General features: G+C 36.9%; 1 protein-coding gene across 1 annotated transcript; it reads right to left on the reverse strand.

The window, feature by feature from the left end:
• Positions 1-1,215: 1,215 nt before the first annotated feature.
• On the reverse strand, positions 1,216-18,503 carry NDUFAF4 (NADH:ubiquinone oxidoreductase complex assembly factor 4). Its single transcript, XM_044676559.1, has 3 exons — positions 18,320-18,503; positions 16,664-16,767; positions 1,216-1,692 (listed from the first exon to the last, which is right to left on the reverse strand). The coding sequence occupies exons 1-3, from the start codon at positions 18,453-18,455 to the stop codon at positions 1,405-1,407; spliced, it is 528 nt and encodes a 175-aa protein (XP_044532494.1). The 5' UTR covers positions 18,456-18,503; the 3' UTR covers positions 1,216-1,404.
• Positions 18,504-19,248: the final 745 nt, after the last annotated feature.

The raw sequence follows: 19,248 nt of genomic DNA on the forward strand, positions 1-19,248 counted from the left end.
AATTGCTAGATAATGGTTAACTAATAATACTGAACTTGAGCACTGAACTTAATCTGGTGATTCAAAACTAAGAACATGAATAACTAACATTTATATATTGCATATGAGACTAGTCAAGCACTTTAAAAAGTCATTTGAACCTTACGAGAAGCCTGTGAAATTGATATTTCAAAAGTTTCATTTTACAGATAAAGAAAGTGAAGCTCAAATAGGTTACTACTTGCTCATAGTCACATAGGTAAGTGTTAGAAATGAGATTCAAACTCAGGTCTTATGACACCGAGTCAAACAAAGAATGACAAATCTTCTAAGCACAGATTCCTGGTCTTCATCTTCTTTCTTAATTTGACCAGTTTCAGAGCGAATCATGAAACTGGATCTGACCGTAGAGATTATTTACAACACATAAAGAATACTCTACAAAACTTAAAGCACTCAAAAATGCTAGTTATTAGGATTATTTTTCCAGTCCTACCCTCTTATTATATATAGAGGTAGAAACTGAGGCCCAGAAGGTTAGGTGACTTTCCCAAAGTTACATAGTTATTTGACTGGGATCTAGAACCCAGGTCAAGTCCCCCCCCCCCAATTCTAATTGTTATAGGTCAAACCTAGAGATGTCTTCACTTTTTAGCTACTGACCCTAACATGCCACACCAAAAAACTTTCCTTTAGCCAAACTCTAATACTTAAATTAAAACTAAATACTTCTCACAGATTTTAGAGTCTCCATCAACAAAATTTAGTAATCTAATGGAGAAGAATATATGTTTGTAATTTAAAAGAATTTCTAAACTTCCCTCTCTTTTCCATCCCATAGAGTAATCACAAAGGGTAATTTTGGAAGCATAATATTATCTTTTTTGTTGATTTTTATTTTGGTTCTCTGTTCTCTTTCTCTGCCCTAGAAATGCTACTATCTTATTTCTCTTCCAAGTATCACTCTTCTGAGAGTAAATGCCATAGCCTTAAAATTCTTCTTTTATCAACTAAGGGGAAGAATGCACTTTCCAATAGAATCAGAAGACAATTTTTTCTCCTTCAATTTCAAAGAGAGTCTCTCAGACATATCCCAAGAGACTGTGACCATTTCAGAAGTGGTGACATGGCATACCCAAAAATAACAGCCTGCCTCTCCCACTTCTAAGGAATAAGGATATTGAGCTTATTACTCATTTGGACATAACACATGATAGAATATAGTAGAACGAAATACTGTCAAAACATTTCCTGCTCAGCCAAGCAGTCTGACACAATTAGCTGCTCATTAAATTAAAAAAAAAGTTTTCAGTCACAAAAAGGGAGCTATATAATCACTTGGCCAAATGACAACATAATTAAATCATTCAGGAGGTGAAGAATAAGACAAGGGCATACATAGGGAAAAGTGTTTGATGGCTTCTTTCATTTGAAGGATATAGCTTTCCTTCTGTTTTTGTCAGGGAAGATCTTCACATCAAAAGTAATGAAAAATCTAAGAAGGGAGTTGACATCTTTCAGTTCTAGATAATATTCCTGGGCTATTTTCTCTGCAGTCCATGTTTCAGGAGAACGTTTATGATTATTAAGTAGTGTGAGAGCCTCCACCACAGAAATTTTGCCTTTGGGAATGTTCTGGGAAGTCATGAGATTAAAATGATTGCCTTTGAGAAGTCTGAGCTCCGTTGAGTGAGGTATACTGGCATTTTTCACCTAGGGCAACAAAACAGAAAGATTATTAGGATAACAGAAGAGCATTATTTATTTTCATACTATTTGTTTTACTTTATACACAACTTTCATCTCTCACTTGCATACCTTTGTACAAGCTGTACTCCCATGTCTGGAACACTTTTAAAAAAAATCTCAAACTCTTCAAATCCCAGCAGGATTCAGCTCAAGTGCTACCTCCAACATCAAAAACCATAGTCCCCACCCCAGTAATATTTTATTTTATTTTTTCCCCAATTCATGGAGAAACAATTTTTTACATTTGTTTTCTGACAACTTTCAATTCACGATTTCTCCTTTCCTCCTTCTCTGAGGCAGTAAGCAATTTGATATAGGTTATGCATGTGTTCTCGTGAAATACATATTTCCAAAATCTGTCATGTTGTGAAAGAAGACATATATCACACATATTAGAAAGAAACTCATTAAGAAAACAAAGTGAAAAAATGATAAGCTTTGATCTGCATCCTGACTCCATTAGCTGTTTCTCTGGCAGTGACAGCATTTTTCATCATAAGTCCTTTGAAGATGTCATATCACACTGTATTGCTGAGAATAACTAAGTCATTCTGAGTTGATCATCATATAGCATTGTTGTTACTGTGTATAATGTTCTCCTGGTTCTGTCATTTCACTTTTTGCATCAGTTCATACAAGTATTTCCAGGATACAAAAAAAACCCACTAATCAAAGCAACTTTAGCAAAATTGTAGGATATACAATAAACTCACATAAATCAAAAGCATTTCTCTACTCTACCCATAAAGTCCAAGAACAAGAGAAAGAAAGAGAAATCCCATTTAAAATAACTGTAAATAATATAAAACACTTAGGAATCTACCTTCCAAGACAAACCCAAGAACTACAAAACAGCTTTCACACAAATAAAATAATGAAGGAAGGTATAAAATATTTGGGAATCTATTTACCAAGACACACCCAGGAATATGAACTCAACTACAAAACTCACTTTATAGAAATACTGACCCAAATATAACTGCACATAATTAGGTGATGCCAATATAATAAACATGACGATATTGACTATGGTTATTCAGTGCTATAAAGCAGCTAAGGAAAGCAATATCAAAAACCAAACCATACTACTAAACAGCAATCATTAAAATCCTTTAGTACTGGTTAAAAAATAGAGAGGTTGATCAGAGGAACTGATGAGCCATACAACAAACAGAAGTCCACAAAAACAGTAATGTAGTGTTTGATAAGGCCTCCCTTACCGGGGTAACTTTCACTATTTGACAAAAACTGCTGAGAAAACTGGAAAGCAGTCTAGAAGACATTAGGTGCTGCACTTCATGGTAAACTCCTAATGAATACATAACAAGATGTAAAAGGTGACATCATAAACAAATTAAAGGAGCAAGGAATATATTACATTTCAAATCTATGCAGAGGAGAAGAGTTTATAACCATGTGAGAAATCACAGAAGGCAAAAAATAATCAATTAAAACATTTTTTTCCCCACAAACCAAAATCAGAATGGAGACAGGTAACTAGGGGGAAAGTCTTTGCAGTAAGTTTCTCTAATTAAGGTCTCACTGAAGATATATATAAAAAAAATGATTCAAATATGTAAGAATAAGAAATGTCTATGTTGATAAATGAGCAATCCATTTGCTAAGTAGTCATGGATTGTGGTTTTCAAAGGGAAGAAATCAAAGCTATTAACAACTCTATTTTAAAAAACACTAATACTTAGAGAAATAAAAATTAAAGCAACTGTGAGTTTCCACCATATATCTACTAGATTCACAAAGATGAAATTAGGAAAATAACAAATGTTGGACAGGTAGCAGGAAAATAGGCACATTAATACTGTGGGTGAAGCTGTGTCAAGCCCAGTCATTCTGGAAAGTAATTCGGAAATGTGAACCAAAAGTTACTAAAATGTGTATATATTTGACCTTGTAATAGTACTAGCAGGCCTAAATTGCCCCTAAAGAAATGAAATATAAAAGAGCTATATGTACAAAAATATTTATAGCAGCTTTCTTCATGGTAGTGAAAACTTGAAAATACCTGAAATATATATCCCCCTTTTGCAGAATGGCTAAACAAATAATGGCATTTGAATATAACTAGATATTACTGCACCATAAGAAAAAATGAAAAGGCCAGTTTTAGTGGAAACTAGAAGACTACTATGAAGTAGTAAAGAATAAAGTGAATGGAACCAGAATAACATATAAGAACAACATATTATAAAGAAAAACAACTTTTTTTTTAAACCCTTACCTTCTGTCTTAGGCAGAAGAGTGGTAAGGGCTAGGCAATGGGGTTTAAGTGACTGGCCCAGGTTCACACAGCTGGGAAGTGTCTGAGGCCAGATTTGAACCTAGGACCTCCCATCTCTAGGTCTAGCTCTCAATCCACTGAGCTACCCAGCTGCCCCCAAGAAAAACAACTTTGAAAGAGAATGAAGCATACATTTTTGGAGACTGCTAATGATTGATTCTGCATAGTTGTTGAAGGTTTTCTTTTGGTGAGGTTATTCATGGAGATAAGGGAGAGGAAGGAAGCGAGAAATAATAAATGTATGTTAAGCAGAAAATTATAACACAAAGTTAAAAAAATAAATTGCACCTTAAAACTGCCCAACATGGAATACTTTTAGGTCATATTTAACACATTTATAAATTCAATGCATAATCAAATCAACACTGTCAATCTCCTTATCTACCTAAGTCAGTCAGTCAATCAATAATATTAATTGTCTACTAAGCAGTGATTGTGAGTCACTTCTATTTAGTTTTAAGTTCTTTAGGTTTTTCAGTTTATTTTGCAAGAAGAATGTAAACATCTATCCACAGTTATCTCACATCAATAATTAAGCAAACATTTGTAGATAGTCTGTTTGCATAAACAATTGTCTGGTTTTCCCCCCGATTTTTGTCTTGGACTTCCCCACTCTCTCTGACAAAGACTGGTATGTTACTTGGCTTACAAGTGTTCCTCATCTGCAGGTAAATGTCAGTCTTAAGATTCTGGTACAACTGCTGCTGTCAGTAAAACATTCTTTCTTGGGTCACTAAAGCATTTTCTAAAATTCACAGAAGTGCTCAGAAAGAAGGCCAGAAGCAAGTATAGATATGAGTGACAGTTTTGAAAATTACATGTTGAATTTATTATGTACTTGATACTTAGGGTTATAAAGTTAAATGAGTTTTATTTCAAGAATATGCAGGATCATGAACCAATACTTAAAAGGGAAAACAAATTGAACATAACAAATTTATAGTACCATCATATAAAATCCTTCAGCTGAGTGGATTGAGAGCCAGGCCTAGAGAAGAGAGGTCCTAGGTTCAAATCCGGCCTCAGACACTGCCTAGCTGTGTGACCCTGGGCAAGTCACTTGACCCCCATTGCCCACCCTTACCACTCTTCCACCTAGGAGCCAATACACAGAAGTTAAGGGTTTAAAAAAAAAAAAAAAAAGAACAGGTTCCACAATGGTGTTGGATTTGGTATATAGAAGACTTCAGTTCAAATCTGGCCTCAGATATTTACTAGCTATATACCCCTGGGAACATCATTTAAACTCTCAGTCTCAGTTTCTTGATCTATAAAAATGTCAAGTCCTGCCTGCTTGACAAATTACTTGTGGGTCATCGAACCAGGATGAGAAAAATGAGCTGGGCTTAGAGGAGGGCTAAGCTGTCAGACTGATAGATCAGACACACAGACATCTCTTGCTGGGTAGTGACAAAGTTTATTGAGTTGGAATACACACTTTGTAGGGAACACAATGTAGGCTGAGGGATTGGATAAGTCTTTTGCAGAAACAGTGATTGGTATGATTTACAAGATAGAAACAATGGATATAGATTACCTTAGTGACTCTAAGCAGTATTTTCTATAGGATAATAAATCACAGGTAACATATCTCTGTTATGTTCTTCTCACAGAACTCCTGTATTATTATTTTCTTGGCTGGACATCTAGTATTTGAGGAGTGGGAAAAGTTTGCTATTCTCATGCTGGGGAGCAGACTGCATGCCTGGCAATTTCTAGCTGATGGCTCTGATTTTATTGGGCCCCTATTCTCACCACTGGGGGCTACATAAAAAGAAAAAGAAAAACAATAGCATTTACCTTACAGGGCTGTTGTGAAGACCAAATGAAATATATATAAAGTTCTTTGTAAGCCTTAAAGAGCTACATTCATTTTAACTATTATTATATTATATATGGAAATGCTCAGTTCTTTTTTCAGTGTTTTAGTTCAGAATAAAACAACTCTTTTTCAATGAGTCAGGCTGAAAAATTATGTGATCCATAACCTCTTCTATTGAGACTCTCCTTACAATAGTTGGAGGCCTCTTTAATGAGATCTCAGAGCCACTCAGAGATGACAGGCACATCAATCCACACAGGAAAAGCCAAGGAGGCAAGGGCTTCATATGACCTAGATGATGACTTGCAGTTAGATGGATAGTCCACAGAGTTTATTTCTCAGTACATATATCTTTAATAGACACTACAGATGGACAATAAGGTAGGCCAAGACATAAATAGGAAGAGGAAATGGGCTGGCCTACATATGGAAAATTTCACAGTTTGGGCTTTTTTTTTTTTTTTTTTTTTTTTAGTTAAATTTCTCCCTGCTGCACAAGCACATATTTTTAACCACAAGAGTCTCCTAGGAAGGCAATTCAACTCAATAAACATTTGTTAAAAGCTTACTACATGTCAGGCACTATGTTTGGCAATTAAAAAAAAAAAAACAAAAACAAAATTGAAAAATAGTCCCCGCTCCCAAGGAGTTATTCCTTAGGAGGGATGAAACATACACAGAGATGAGATAGATAAAAGATACTCTGACAAAGGAGAGAGCAGTAACAGATTGGGATGGGAGAGAGAAGAAGGGAAATGGAAGGCTTCACTGAGGAGGTATAATCAGAAGTAAACTGAAGGAATTTAGGGGTTTAAAAAGAAGAATTAAGGATGGGGATATTATTGGGGATGTAGACACTAAAGGATAATTCTAGTCCAACTATCAATAATATGGAATTAGGTCTTAATCAATGATACATGTAAAACCCAGTGGAATTGTGCATCAGCTAAGACAGGGTTAGGGGTTGGGGAGAGGGAAAGAACATGAAACATGTAGCGAAGGGAAAATATTAAAAATAAAAATATAATTAAAAAATAAAAATAAAAAGAGGAATTAAGGAGGGAGGGTATATTCTAAGAATAGAAGATAGCCTTTTCAAAGGCATGGGGGTAGGAAAAGAGATTTTAAGCAGGGGAAACAATCATTAGGTTAGCTGGAAAAGGAGTAATTTGATATACATCTGGAAAAATATCACAGAATTATATTGTTACCCAGCAAAGAGATACACTACTTGGTCAGTCAAAAACTGAAAATCAGGAAAAGAACATTTTCCCCACAGAAGTCCTTGGTACTGACAAATGGCTCAACAGTAGAAAAAACCATTTTTGCCACTGAAAACAACATTAAAGAAGATGGATTATTTCTCTTTTATTATTGTATCTAAGAACGTTGGAAACCTAAATCTCTTATATGTGTTATCTTCCTCCCATTAGAAGGTGAGTTCTTGTCTTGCATTTCTATTTGAATCCCTACAGTTAGCACAATGCTTTGCATACACAAAGCTCTTAAAAATGCTTTCGTCATTTAATCATTATAGTATCATTTATTCTGAGCCGGCAGACATCTAACTATCGGTCTACAATACGACTCAGTCTTAGGCCCCTTTCCCTTTATTTACACCATATCTCTAGGTGCTCATCCATTGCCATGAATTCTATTATCAACTCTATAGAGATGACTCCCATTTCTATACATTCAACTCCAGTCTCTCCCCAGAGTTGTAGTCCCACAGTGTTAGCTACTTATTAAATATTTCTTCACTTGGCAACATGGAAGCACCTTAAACTCAACCAAGTCCCAAAGTAGGGTAGTTAACAGGAAATGTAGCAATAAGCTGGGTTGAGACCAGTTCTTAAATAGAGGTCCTGAAGTCCATGTCTCTGCCCCTTTAAGTCAGAGGATCCAATCAGAGGGGTTGAGAAATGAGTACCAGACAGCTTCAATCTTACAAGCCAAAATAATGTGTCCTTGAAGGTGTCACACTTAATGATTTCTGTTGTCCCTTTTAAAAGCTTTATAATTTCTATGAATTTATAATCATCATAATTGCTCTTGTATAGTATCATAAATGCAACTAAAATGATAAGTCAATAAACAAAAAAAGCTTAGAGTAAAAGACTTAATAAAATTCAATTATCTACAAATAATATTTGCTTAATTTAATTTTAGAATCATCATTATGGGAAATTACAAAATCATGAATAACTAGGTTATGAATATTCTGAAATTTCAGGTATTAGAATTCAAATATGTATGAATCTAGTGTAGAAATTATTTCTATCTCAATGAAGTTGCTTTAAATTGATGTATTATTATTAATTCACCAGAGGAGTTAATTCACTGAAAATTATTTCAAAGCGTGATGAACTATATTAATTATAGTATTTTAAGATAATAGTCATGAAAAACATTCAATTGTCCATATTCTACATCTTTTACAATATTTTACCTAAAACTCTGCTATAAACGAAACATAGGCCATCATTAAATGTTATATTAATGTATATCTTCAATTTACTGGTTCCTTTAGTTTATTATTGATTATCCATAAACAAGTCTCACTTAAAACTACATTTTGCCAGAACTGAAGATAACCTTAGAGATCATCTTATCTAAATCTCTTAATTTTCAGCTAGGGATACTGAGGCCTAGAGAGGATAGAGATATAGAGAGAACTTAGAGCAAAAGGAAACTAGGGAGACCTATTTAGTCCTGAACCTTCATTTTATGGATAAGCAAACTGAGGCGCATAGAGGTGAAATGTCTTGTCCAAGGTCACAGAGGCAGAAATAGCAGAGCCATGTTTGAACCAAAGTATTTTAACTCTAAAAACAAAAAGAATTCATTGGAGCTGAACAAACTAGTTCCTACCTCATAGTTGAATAAATGTAAGCTGTTCAAGTATGGGGATATTGGTAGTTAAAAGGTGGGCCTTTGTAATGGGAAAAGGATAGAGATAAGGATAAGATTTAAGAGAAGTGGAAAGTTGTCTTTATGGCACATGCTAGGAACTCTAGAGAAAGGATTTTAGCAGGCAGGGGGCAGAGGAGGAGCAATTTGAAAGGAACAACTGTTAGAGGGAGAGACTTCCTGTGGAAGTGAGGCTCTCCTACTGTCCTGAAGGGAGGAGGAAAGGGGGGCTTGCTGGAGCTTGGCTACCTCATCCTGTCTGTGTAGAAGGAAAAACCCTAAAATCATCTTTGGAGGTCCTCAGTTTGACTGGAGAACATCTAGCTAAGGATCTGACTATATCTATGCCTGCTGTGTTTTTATCAACTTTCCAGAAGGTCTTGTCTAAAATCCTGTCAGTCTGGCTTTGAGGTTTTACCTCGGAGTTCAGACCCACCTGGGTTGGACTTAGCCATTTTGAGAGCAATCATAACAGGTTTGGAGACAGCTTTTGAACTCAATTAAAAAAAAAAAGTTTTGATGAAGATGCTTCCTCACTGATGCAGATCACACCCAATCTATACCTCAGCCGCCTGTTTTCTTCAACAACTGCTCTATAAAAAAAAATAATCCCTTCAGCCAACTAGGTGACGGGCTTCTCTGGACTTAGAGAGACTTGGTCTTCAAAATCAAGCATGCAGTCCATCAGGAGACCTTGTTCAAAGCCTTGCCAGCCGGGTAAAACCTACCAGTTTGCATTCCACAGGCAAGGCCTTCAAGAATCCCTGGTAAGCCATGATGAAGCATCAGAATAGAATTCAGTGAAAGATTATATTATGTTATCCTTCACAAAAGTCATACTAAGTGTAATCCACCATTCTTTAAGGCAGACTTCAGGTACCAAACTAGAGAGACTTCAAGTGTGGACCCAGCGATGTACTTCCTATCTACTGTCCAAGTACCAGCCAAGCTAAAGTAGGAGGGATTCAACACCAGATCGGGTCACAGGATGACAGTTTTGTTTTTTTGTCTGTAGCAACTTTATGAAACAGTAGAAGTTATTGGGGTATTGAGATCTGCACAGGCAGATGATATATACATTCTGATGAAGAAAATATATTACATGGACTTCAAGTTTTCAAAAGATCTCCATATTTATCAGTATGAATAATCTAATTCAGAACTCTTCCATGTTAGAGCAAGATTTCTTAACTTTTTTGTGTGTTATAGACCCCTTTGGCAGACTGCTGAAACATTTTAACCTCTTGTCAGAATAAAGTTTTTAAATGTATAAGATAAAATACATAGTTATGAAGGCAACCAATTATGTTGAAATACAATGACAAAAATACAGATACAAAGACATACACACATCATACCTCTTTTATTTTTCATCAGGCTGAACTATGGAATCCTCTACTATGTCTACAAATGTCTTTGCCTTGGAAAATCACCTCAGCCCTCACATTTGAACCTCACAAAGCACCCTTTGTTCTGTTGGGATTACTCTTTGCTACCCAAGCTAGCCAACTCTTCATTTCTCACTGGACTGCAATTACTTCCTCATGTCTCACTCAAAGGAACTTCTCCACTTCCCCCTTTTCAGCTTCCTTCTGTGCTCTTTTCATTCATTAGACAGTAACCTCCTTAAAGGCAAGGATGGTCTTTTTTTCCTTATATTTTTTCAGTGCTTAGCATAGTGTCCAGCATATGAAATACATGTTTATTGACTCTTGACTGGCAATATTTTAAAAAACAAGCTTATGGATCTAAAGTTAAGAATTCATACCTTAAGGAACAGTTACTTTCTGGTGATAAGCCTCTCTAAATTTAGCAACCTGCCCTTTAGACAACACAACGAAGTCCAAAGCTGGGTAGGATCTGCCAGAGTTTATGCTCCTCAAGCACAGATCTTTAAAAATTCAGGGTTCCTTCCACCCCTGATGAATCATAACTGCAGAAATTACCCATAACAATAAGAGAAGAGATCTATCAAAATATAAGAGAATAATATATACAACCTCACACAGTATGAGCTAAGTTCATCTTGGACCAAGGAGATTTATTATTGTAATTATCAATATAACACTAATACACCAATAATCCCAGTGCCTTGGTTCTCCTAAGGTGCTCACCAGAGCCTTCAAGTATGTCTTATTCAAAGTTCAACAAGAGAATTCACTCTCAATACTGATGTTCTTCAAAAGTCCTATTCACAAACTTAAAAGTTCTTATTATCCAAGTTCTAGAATACTACCAGCCCTTTTCAGTGAAATTCATAATTATTTGAAAAAAGTTAAGAAAAAGCAAAATACTTATTTTGTAAACTGACAAAGAAGTAGATTGATAGCCTACTGAATTTATCTACTTACCACAGGTCAATTCACACAGGTAAATATTAAATGCCTAGTAAATACAAAGCTAGCAAAGGAAATAACATGGATGCCTGCTCTTATGACATCAATCATGCCAATAATATCATGTAACTATATCATGCAAGGCTTCTAGGAATACAAAAATGCCTGGTTTTATGGAGCTTACAACATAGCTACCTCTAGATTCTCTTCTGATCTCCTCCATCATCAACTGAGTGTTGTACATTTCTATATGGAGCTATAATTTTGAAATCCAAACAGGACTCTCTTTCCCTCTAAAACCTTCCCATTTTCCTAATCTTACTGTTTCTGATAAGGCTAAACTTCCCGTCTGGACTTCTCCCTCCCTCTCACTGTCCCATTCTATCAGTTTCCAAGTCCTATCAGTTCTACCTCCATAACATCTCACAGATACATACTCTTGTTTTCATTCACAAGGGCACCAATAAGGTCCTCATTACCTCTTGGTTAGGCTCCTACAAAAGTCTCCTAATTGCTTTCTGTGTATCCAGCCTCTTCCCTCTCTAAACTATAATCCACACAACCGCCAAACCAATATTCCTGACCAAAGTACTCTTTTCTTCAAAAAGTTTTGGTGGTTCCCAGCTGTCTCTAGGATAAATTACAAACTTATCAATTTGGTAGTTAAAGTCCTTTACAATTAATTTCCAGCTCATCTTTCTAAGCTTACTGCATATTACTCTCTTTCACATAACAATGCAGTTGTTCTTTCTCCTACATGATATTTCATCTTCTATCTCAGTTTGTCTTTGCAATAGGTGTTCCCCATGTTTGGGGTGTACCACTTTTAACCTCAGACCATACCTAACTTCCTTCAAAACTTAGTATGAGTGAGATGTCTTGCATGAGGCCTAACCTGATCCCCACCAGTTAGTAGCGCCATCACCTCATCCCTGGAAATTATGTTGCATTTACTTAACTAGGTTCATATAGTTTCCCTCCAATTGGAGGTGGCAAGTGGGGGAACAGAGAATTGGAGAAAAAAGGACAGGGACTGTTTCATGTTTATCTTTGTATACTTATTATTTAGCATAGTGCCTGTCATAATGGGCACTTAAAAAATCCTGAATGATGGAACAAATAATAGAAAGAAATGTAAACATTCAAATAATCAAAAAATACACAAAGGAAAATAAGATACTACAAAGTGATAAGAAAAATTTGGAGGAGACTTTGCTTTATCTAGGAAAACCATTGAAAGCTTCATGGAAGACGTGCAATTTGACCTGGTATCTAAAGGATGAGACAGGCTTCAACAAAGTAAGATGGAACAGGGAGACTGGAATAATCCATTTCAGCTGTTGGGGGCGGGGGAGGACAGTGTGAAGAAAGGCAAAGAAATGAGAAAGAAGAGAATGAGGACAGGAGACAAAGTGGAGTCCTGTTTGACTGGAACACAGAATATAAGAAAGGGAGCAGTATATGATGAGGTTGGACAATTACCTTGAATACCAAGACTAGAAGCACTACAGTGAAAAGAATGCTAGACTTAAATCAAAAGACCTAGTTATTTCATACTCTGGTTCTGCCATTGTGAAGATGGGATTAACTCCCCCTGCCCGTTTTTAGATTTAATCACCAGAAGTGTATGCACCCCAATTATCCTTAAGTATGGGTAGGTCTGTGACCCACATGTGCAATACTGGGTGATGAATCAGCATGGACTGACTGCCCCCTGGGCAGTCTTAAGCAAAATTTTAAGCAGTAATTGGTCCACATAAAGTGGAAGGAAGGCACAGGAAGTGACAAAAGGAATGGTCTTTAAAAGTGGCAAGAACTTCCTGTGATGAGGTCTTTCATCTTCAACTTGAATTTGAAGGAGCTCCAGCTTGGGACCTCGGACTGCTCTTGGATTTTTCCCTTAGAACTACCACATGAGTGAATGAAAAAGACTTACTCCCTTAAAGGCCCCTCATATTGGAGGAGGCCTCGTGGCTAAAACCCTTGTTTAACTGACCCCAAAGCCTTCGGGCTGGAGCTTCTGAAGCCAGAGTAAAGTCAGGGCCTGAGCAAATAGTCTAGTTCATTAAGCTAGATTTCTTACTCTGCCCTCTTTCTCATTTCTCTACTTTCACTCTTTCCCTCTATTTTATAAATAAATTGCTAAAAAGTCATTCTGACTTGAGTAATAATTACAGCGACCACATTCCTCATAAATTTAGTCCAACCCTTTAATATTTTACCCCTTACGGCATTTACTATAACTTGTATGACTTCAGGAAAGTTATTTAACCTCTCTAAGGCTTCAATTCTTCAACTATAAAATAAGGCCATAGAACTAAATGATCTGTAAGGCCCCATTAAACCCAAATATATCTTTGATCCTACTTTATTGGGAAGTCACTGAAGTTTTCTGGGTAGAGAAGTAACATGATTCACATAGTATAAAAGGGTAGACATGTAGGGTATAGATCAGAGAGAAGATGAAAGGAACAAAGACCAGTTAGAAGGCAATTATAATAGTCTAAGTGATGAGAGATGAGAGCATAAATAAAGTTTCTTTCTTTTTTTTTTTAAAGTATATGTTAATAGCTATTGTTTTGTCTTGTTTTTTAAACCCTTACCTTCTGTCTTGGAGTGGTAAGGGTAGGCAATGGGGGTCAAGTGACTTGCCCAGGGTCACACAGATAGGAAATGTCTGAGGTCAGATTTGAACCTAGGACCTCTAGTCTCTAGGCAATAAGGTTTCTGCAGTTAGATAAAGATACAGGTGTGAGAGCTGCAAAGGTATAAACAACAAAGCTTGGTAACTGGCTATATAGGATATGGAAGAAGAATCAAAGAGCCATGAGTTAAAGTCACAGTCGAATGGTAGCATCATTAAAGAGATAGGTATAGAAGCAGACCTGGGAGCTTTAGGAGAGGAACTTCCTTTTGCCAGTGCAGGTTAACATCTTCTCTGTAACATAAAAAGTCTTAGAGAATTGCCAAGGGCACTGAAGTGAATCACCCACAATTACAGGATTAGTATGCATCCAAGTCAGGACTTCCATTGCAGATCTTCATGTCTCTAAGGAAGATCTCTCTAGTCACTAATTGGTACCACCCTGTCTCTACTGTCAGTAAAAGGAATTTGGGGTAGAAGGATATTTAGGGGAAAATGTTAAGTTCTGTTTTAGACATATAAAGATTGTGGCCAAAAGAAACTTCCATTAAAAAAACAAACAAATGGGAAGTTGGAAACATGGGTTTAAGGATTATGGGAGGTTGGTAAAAAAGGACAGGCAATTATCCACATAGAGATGACAACTGAAGCCATAAAATAGATAAGATTACCAAAGAGCAGAGAAGGCCTAGGGGAGAGTCTTAGAGAACACCCACTTTTAAGGAAGCTGAGAAGCCAGCAATGGAGGCATAAATGAGGTAGTCAGATGAGTAGGAGGAGAACCATGAGAATATAATCTCATAAAAACCAAAGTAGAAGGCATCAAGAAGTAGGATTTTGTCCCCTGTGCCACAATGAAGTCAAATAATGAAAGGCCATTCAATTTAGCAATAATGAAATAATCCTGTCCTTGAAAAAAACTAGTTCAGAAGAATTCAGATTAAAAGAGATGTCAGATGATGGAACAGAATCAGTACATAAAGATTACTTTCTAAATGTCTGGCAGGGAAGGTAAAGAGATCAAATGATATCTTGAAGACAAGGCAGAATCAAAGAAATAATGATATAGTGAGGAGAAGAGTTTTGGTTTTATTTGTCTCTCTCTCTCTCTCTCTCTCTTTTTTTTTTTTTTTAAGGCTAGGGTGAACCTAAAAGTTTTCAGGTTTAAGGGGTTCAAAGCCAGCCAAATTTGAAGAAGCACAAGGAAGGGAATGATGAAAGAGGAAAGAGGGAAGCAAGCATTGCTGAGAGAAGATCACAAAGAAGACAGAAGAGATAAGAGAAAAGGAGAAGAGGGCATTAAGAAAAATGGAGGAGTAGAAGAAGGTAGTACATACATGTATGTACACATGAACACATGTGTGTATATAGTCCATCCATCTCTCAGAGAGAGTCTATTAATAAAATATATATTGGATAGGTGCTACAGATAAGACAGTGAGCTGGGCCAAGTGTTGAGTAGTTAGAAGAGTTGGGTTGAATCATATTTGGAAAAATGCAAGTCCCCCCCCTTTTTTTTTTTAAACCCTTGTACTTCAGTGTATTGTCTCATAGGTGGAAGATTGGTAAGGGTGGGCAATGGGGGTCAAGTGACTTGCCCAGGGTCACACAGCTGGGAAGTAGCTGAGGCCGGCAAGTCCCTTTTAATAATATTTTAAGCTGCTGACCATTGCAAAAGTCCAGCTCTTTTATACAAATACAAAAATATTTTCAGAGTGATGATATACTATTCAAAATAGTGAAGCAAAATGAACCTTAGAAAAATCAAACGTATGTATGACCCAAAGGGTGCAAACAGTCTATAACATTTAGAATGATAACACATCCATGAGAATTGTCATAAAAGACACCAATGACTATATAGATGAAGAGAAAATAAGGCTGGCTGCTCATGTAGAGGGAATGAGACAATAGTATAAGTCTATATTGGTACTTTAGAAATATTAAAATAATCTGAGTGGATCTTTTATGGACAATTGAATGGGAGGACATGGTAAAAATCACATAGTATGGGAAAGCAAAGAGGGATTTCTATCTGCACCAGTGAAAAGAAAGCTAACAAATCCTTCTAAATTTCTAAGTAAACTCTAACACCTATACACTATTTTATGATTTGTAAAAGATTTTCCTTCCATTATCCCATTTGATCTTCACAAAATTTTAACAAAAGTTTTGCAAGGAAAATAATATAAGTATTTTTATTCCCATTTGCCAGAGGTGGAATTATGCTATAAAACATTGTTAATAGTTAAGAAGTAACACTACTGTCTTCTCTATATTACCAAAGCTAAAAACACAGCATTAGTATAGAGGGGAAAAAAGTATTATACATGTATACCACATGAGTCCCTACATATATGTACACTTATAAACACAGGGATTATGGCATAAGTTTATGCATCTGCAAACACACTCACTTCAATACACTGCAATCCTCCAAATTATTTTTTGCACCTGATTTTCACAATCCTGAAAAATAAACTTCAGGGATAAAAGCATCAGCTTTCCCTTTTGCTGATTATACTAAGAAACTGAAAGACAGGAAAAGCAGAAAAGTACTCTTTCTCCTCCACTAGAGGGAGTACCCACTGATCATCCTCCAAATACAAAAGGAATCTGACAGAGTCGAATTCTGAGAATTGTACCTAACCAATGCTTTTCTAAACTTTTGCTTTATTTCTGTAGATATCTATACTGCCTAAACAAACTGCTATTTTTCTTACCTAGAACTCTTTATTCAGGGTTCTACAGAATACAAAGCTGCTGCTAAACACCTGCAAAGTCCTTTGTTGTATCAGTTACTAGTTATCACATTTCCCATGGCATCTAATTGCAATAAGCAGAGAATGGTATTGAATGTAACAATTTGGTACCCAGGAAAGTTAAAGAAAAAAAAGTACCAAGAAGTAAAAAACACCAGTTACCTGCAATTGTGGAACAGGATCTTTGGAGTCAACATATACTTCTTTTAACAATGTGAGCAGCTTGTCATCTTTTCTTTTAACTATTTCTTCCAATTCTGGATGGCCTAAGGGAGCAGGAGAGAGGGTCAATTACAAACAAAAGAAAAAACAAAATAAAAGCAGTGTATCAGCAAGATTACATGACTAGTTAACTTATATTAAACTTCATTTCTATAATATACATATTTGAATGGCATCTAAATCATCTAATGGTTCTGAATCTTTGTTATCAAAATCTAAGTATCAAAGAAATCTTTTCTCTCTGTATCCTCAGAACTTAGCTTCACACATGGGGCTTAATAATGCTTGTCCATTGCTTGAAACTTAAATAATTATCAAACTGCTGCCTGGAATCCAAGCTCAGTTTTTTACTTTATGACCTTTAAGCACTGTCACTTCATCTCTTTGGGTCTCAGTTTCCTCATCTATAAATCTAGGAGCCTGGATAAGATGATCTCTTAAATTCCTTAAACTCAGCTATGAATCAAGAATTAAAAGCTTCACTGTTAAATCCCAGCGTAGAGAATTGGGAACTACATTTCCCAGAATGCACCACCTTGAGTCACAGAGAAGGAAGAACACACATGTCTGAAGATCAACTAATTTTACCAGCGGGGGACTTGTAATATTAAAGAAGCGTGGAAGGGATAAAGTTTCAATGTCATTATGGCTACACCATTCTAAGCATTCAGGGGCGTGATGTGTTTCGGCTGCTTCTTTTATTTGAGGATTTAAACTTCCCTCATCTAAGATTTCTCCAATTCACATTGGAATCTGGCCTTTCTCCTTTCCTAATCAGCGTGTCCTGCACAGGAGCCAAATCTCTTTCCTTTTTCCTCCTACAAGAAATAAAGCGAGTTTAAGGTCGCTGCCTAGACTAGGGCAGCTCTAAACTTAATTTTGTAGTGTAAAGAGCTTCCGCTTCTATTAAAATTCATACAAAGAACACACAAGATTACAAAGAAACAAATACTGGTATCCAGATTTTTAAAAGTCAAAACAAGGTTAAGGGGATACCGTGTAGGCACAAGACTCTCAGCCTGGTGTACTTTTAAAAGCTCTGGACTTCAGAGTCTGGGTTCAAATCCCTCCTCTGACGCTGTACTACCAGTGTGACCTTGAGCAGGTTATTTCAACCTCCTCAGACTCTGGTTTCCATCCGGGCAAAAAAAAAAGAAGGGCGGTAAAGAGCTACCATCCATCCATCACCCACTCCCCAAAACCTTACCGGCTCCTAACCAAGGACCCCATTATGACTCTCACTCCAATCTACAGGAAGCCTTCTCCAAACCCCGTACTTTCCCTTTTACATATTTCCTATTTGTTCTACAAATACATTACTTTGTATATATTTATTTACAAGTTGTCTTCACAATTGAATCGTAAACTATTTAAGGACAAAGACTGTCTTTTGCCTCTCGGTCTCTTGCCTTAGCATTGCGCCTGGCACACCACAAGGGCTTAATATACGTTTATTGTCTTGGTCTGTACTGAACTGAATCCAGTCCAACTCACACTGCCAGTTGGGCTGGCAACGGATAGGCGTCTCCGATCCCAGGGGTGGCCCAAGGCCTCCCAGAACTCCCCGGGGACGATGGCCCTCGGGGGACTACTCACGGCTGACTTCCTCCAAGATCAGTGTCTTGCTAGTTGGGTGCATGGGGGCAGCTGACGGCTTCGCCCTGCTGATCTCCCTCTCGGCGCGATTATCCAGGTTGAAGTTCCGGAAGGCACGAGTCACCCTGGCCCCCATTTCTCTCTCACACCATGACGCTCACGCTTCGGAACCTGGCAGCACATGGAAGCCTCCTGGTAACCTACGTTCTAACCTGCCGGGCACCGCTGAGTGGGCATGCGCAACCCTTGGACAAGCGGGCTGCTCGGCTGAAAAATAAGAATCCGGAACTTCTGACAGCGCCACCTGACGACTCGGGAGCAGATTTCCACTTCTCGCGGAGGTTTTCTCTTCACTGTGAAATTTCCCTCCTCCCAGTTCTTCAGATGGTAATGAGCACCTCAGAAATGACTGTTTATTCATGTTCATAAGGAGTTTTTATATCTTTACTCCTTCTCTAACACAGCCATTTAAAAGTGCTAAAGAAATGCCGTCCAGCACAACTCCCTCTAAAGCCCAGAAAGAGGAAGTGACTTTCTTGAGGTTAGACAGGTAGTGAGTGGCAGAGCAGAGGTTTGTATCCATGCAGGATCCCCTGACTCCTCTGGATCCAAAGTTATTTCTCCAGCACACCGTAGATTCCTCGAGAGCAGGAATTGCTGAATTCTTTTTTCTGTAATCTTAACTTCTATCAAGTAGCATCTAATAAATACTTGTTGACGGATTGACATGTAATCCATTCTAATAAATATTTTTAGAGATTGATTTGGCATATTTTTTGCTTGACCATATATGTATATACATATTATATATGTGTGTATGTACATGGGTTTATACATAGAGACTATAAATATTTATACTTATATGGATATTTTATACATCCATACACACACACACATATATCAAGCAAAACAAATTCAAAAATTGACCT

Source organism: Gracilinanus agilis, chromosome 4 (genome assembly GCF_016433145.1).
Source record: "Gracilinanus agilis isolate LMUSP501 chromosome 4, AgileGrace, whole genome shotgun sequence".
Lineage (NCBI taxonomy): Eukaryota > Metazoa > Chordata > Mammalia > Didelphimorphia > Didelphidae > Gracilinanus > Gracilinanus agilis.

Coding starts and splice junctions, on each gene's coding strand:
- NDUFAF4 (XM_044676559.1), bottom strand. CDS start 18,455: ATGGGGGCCAGGGTGACTCGTGCCTTCCGGAACTTCAACCTGGATAAT. Junction 16,768..18,319: donor GATCTTGGAGGAAGTCAGCC/GTGAGTAGTCCC, acceptor CTGCTCCCTTAG/GCCATCCAGAATTGGAAGAA. Junction 1,693..16,663: donor ATCCTGTTCCACAATTGCAG/GTAACTGGTGTT, acceptor TTGTTGCCCTAG/GTGAAAAATGCCAGTATACC.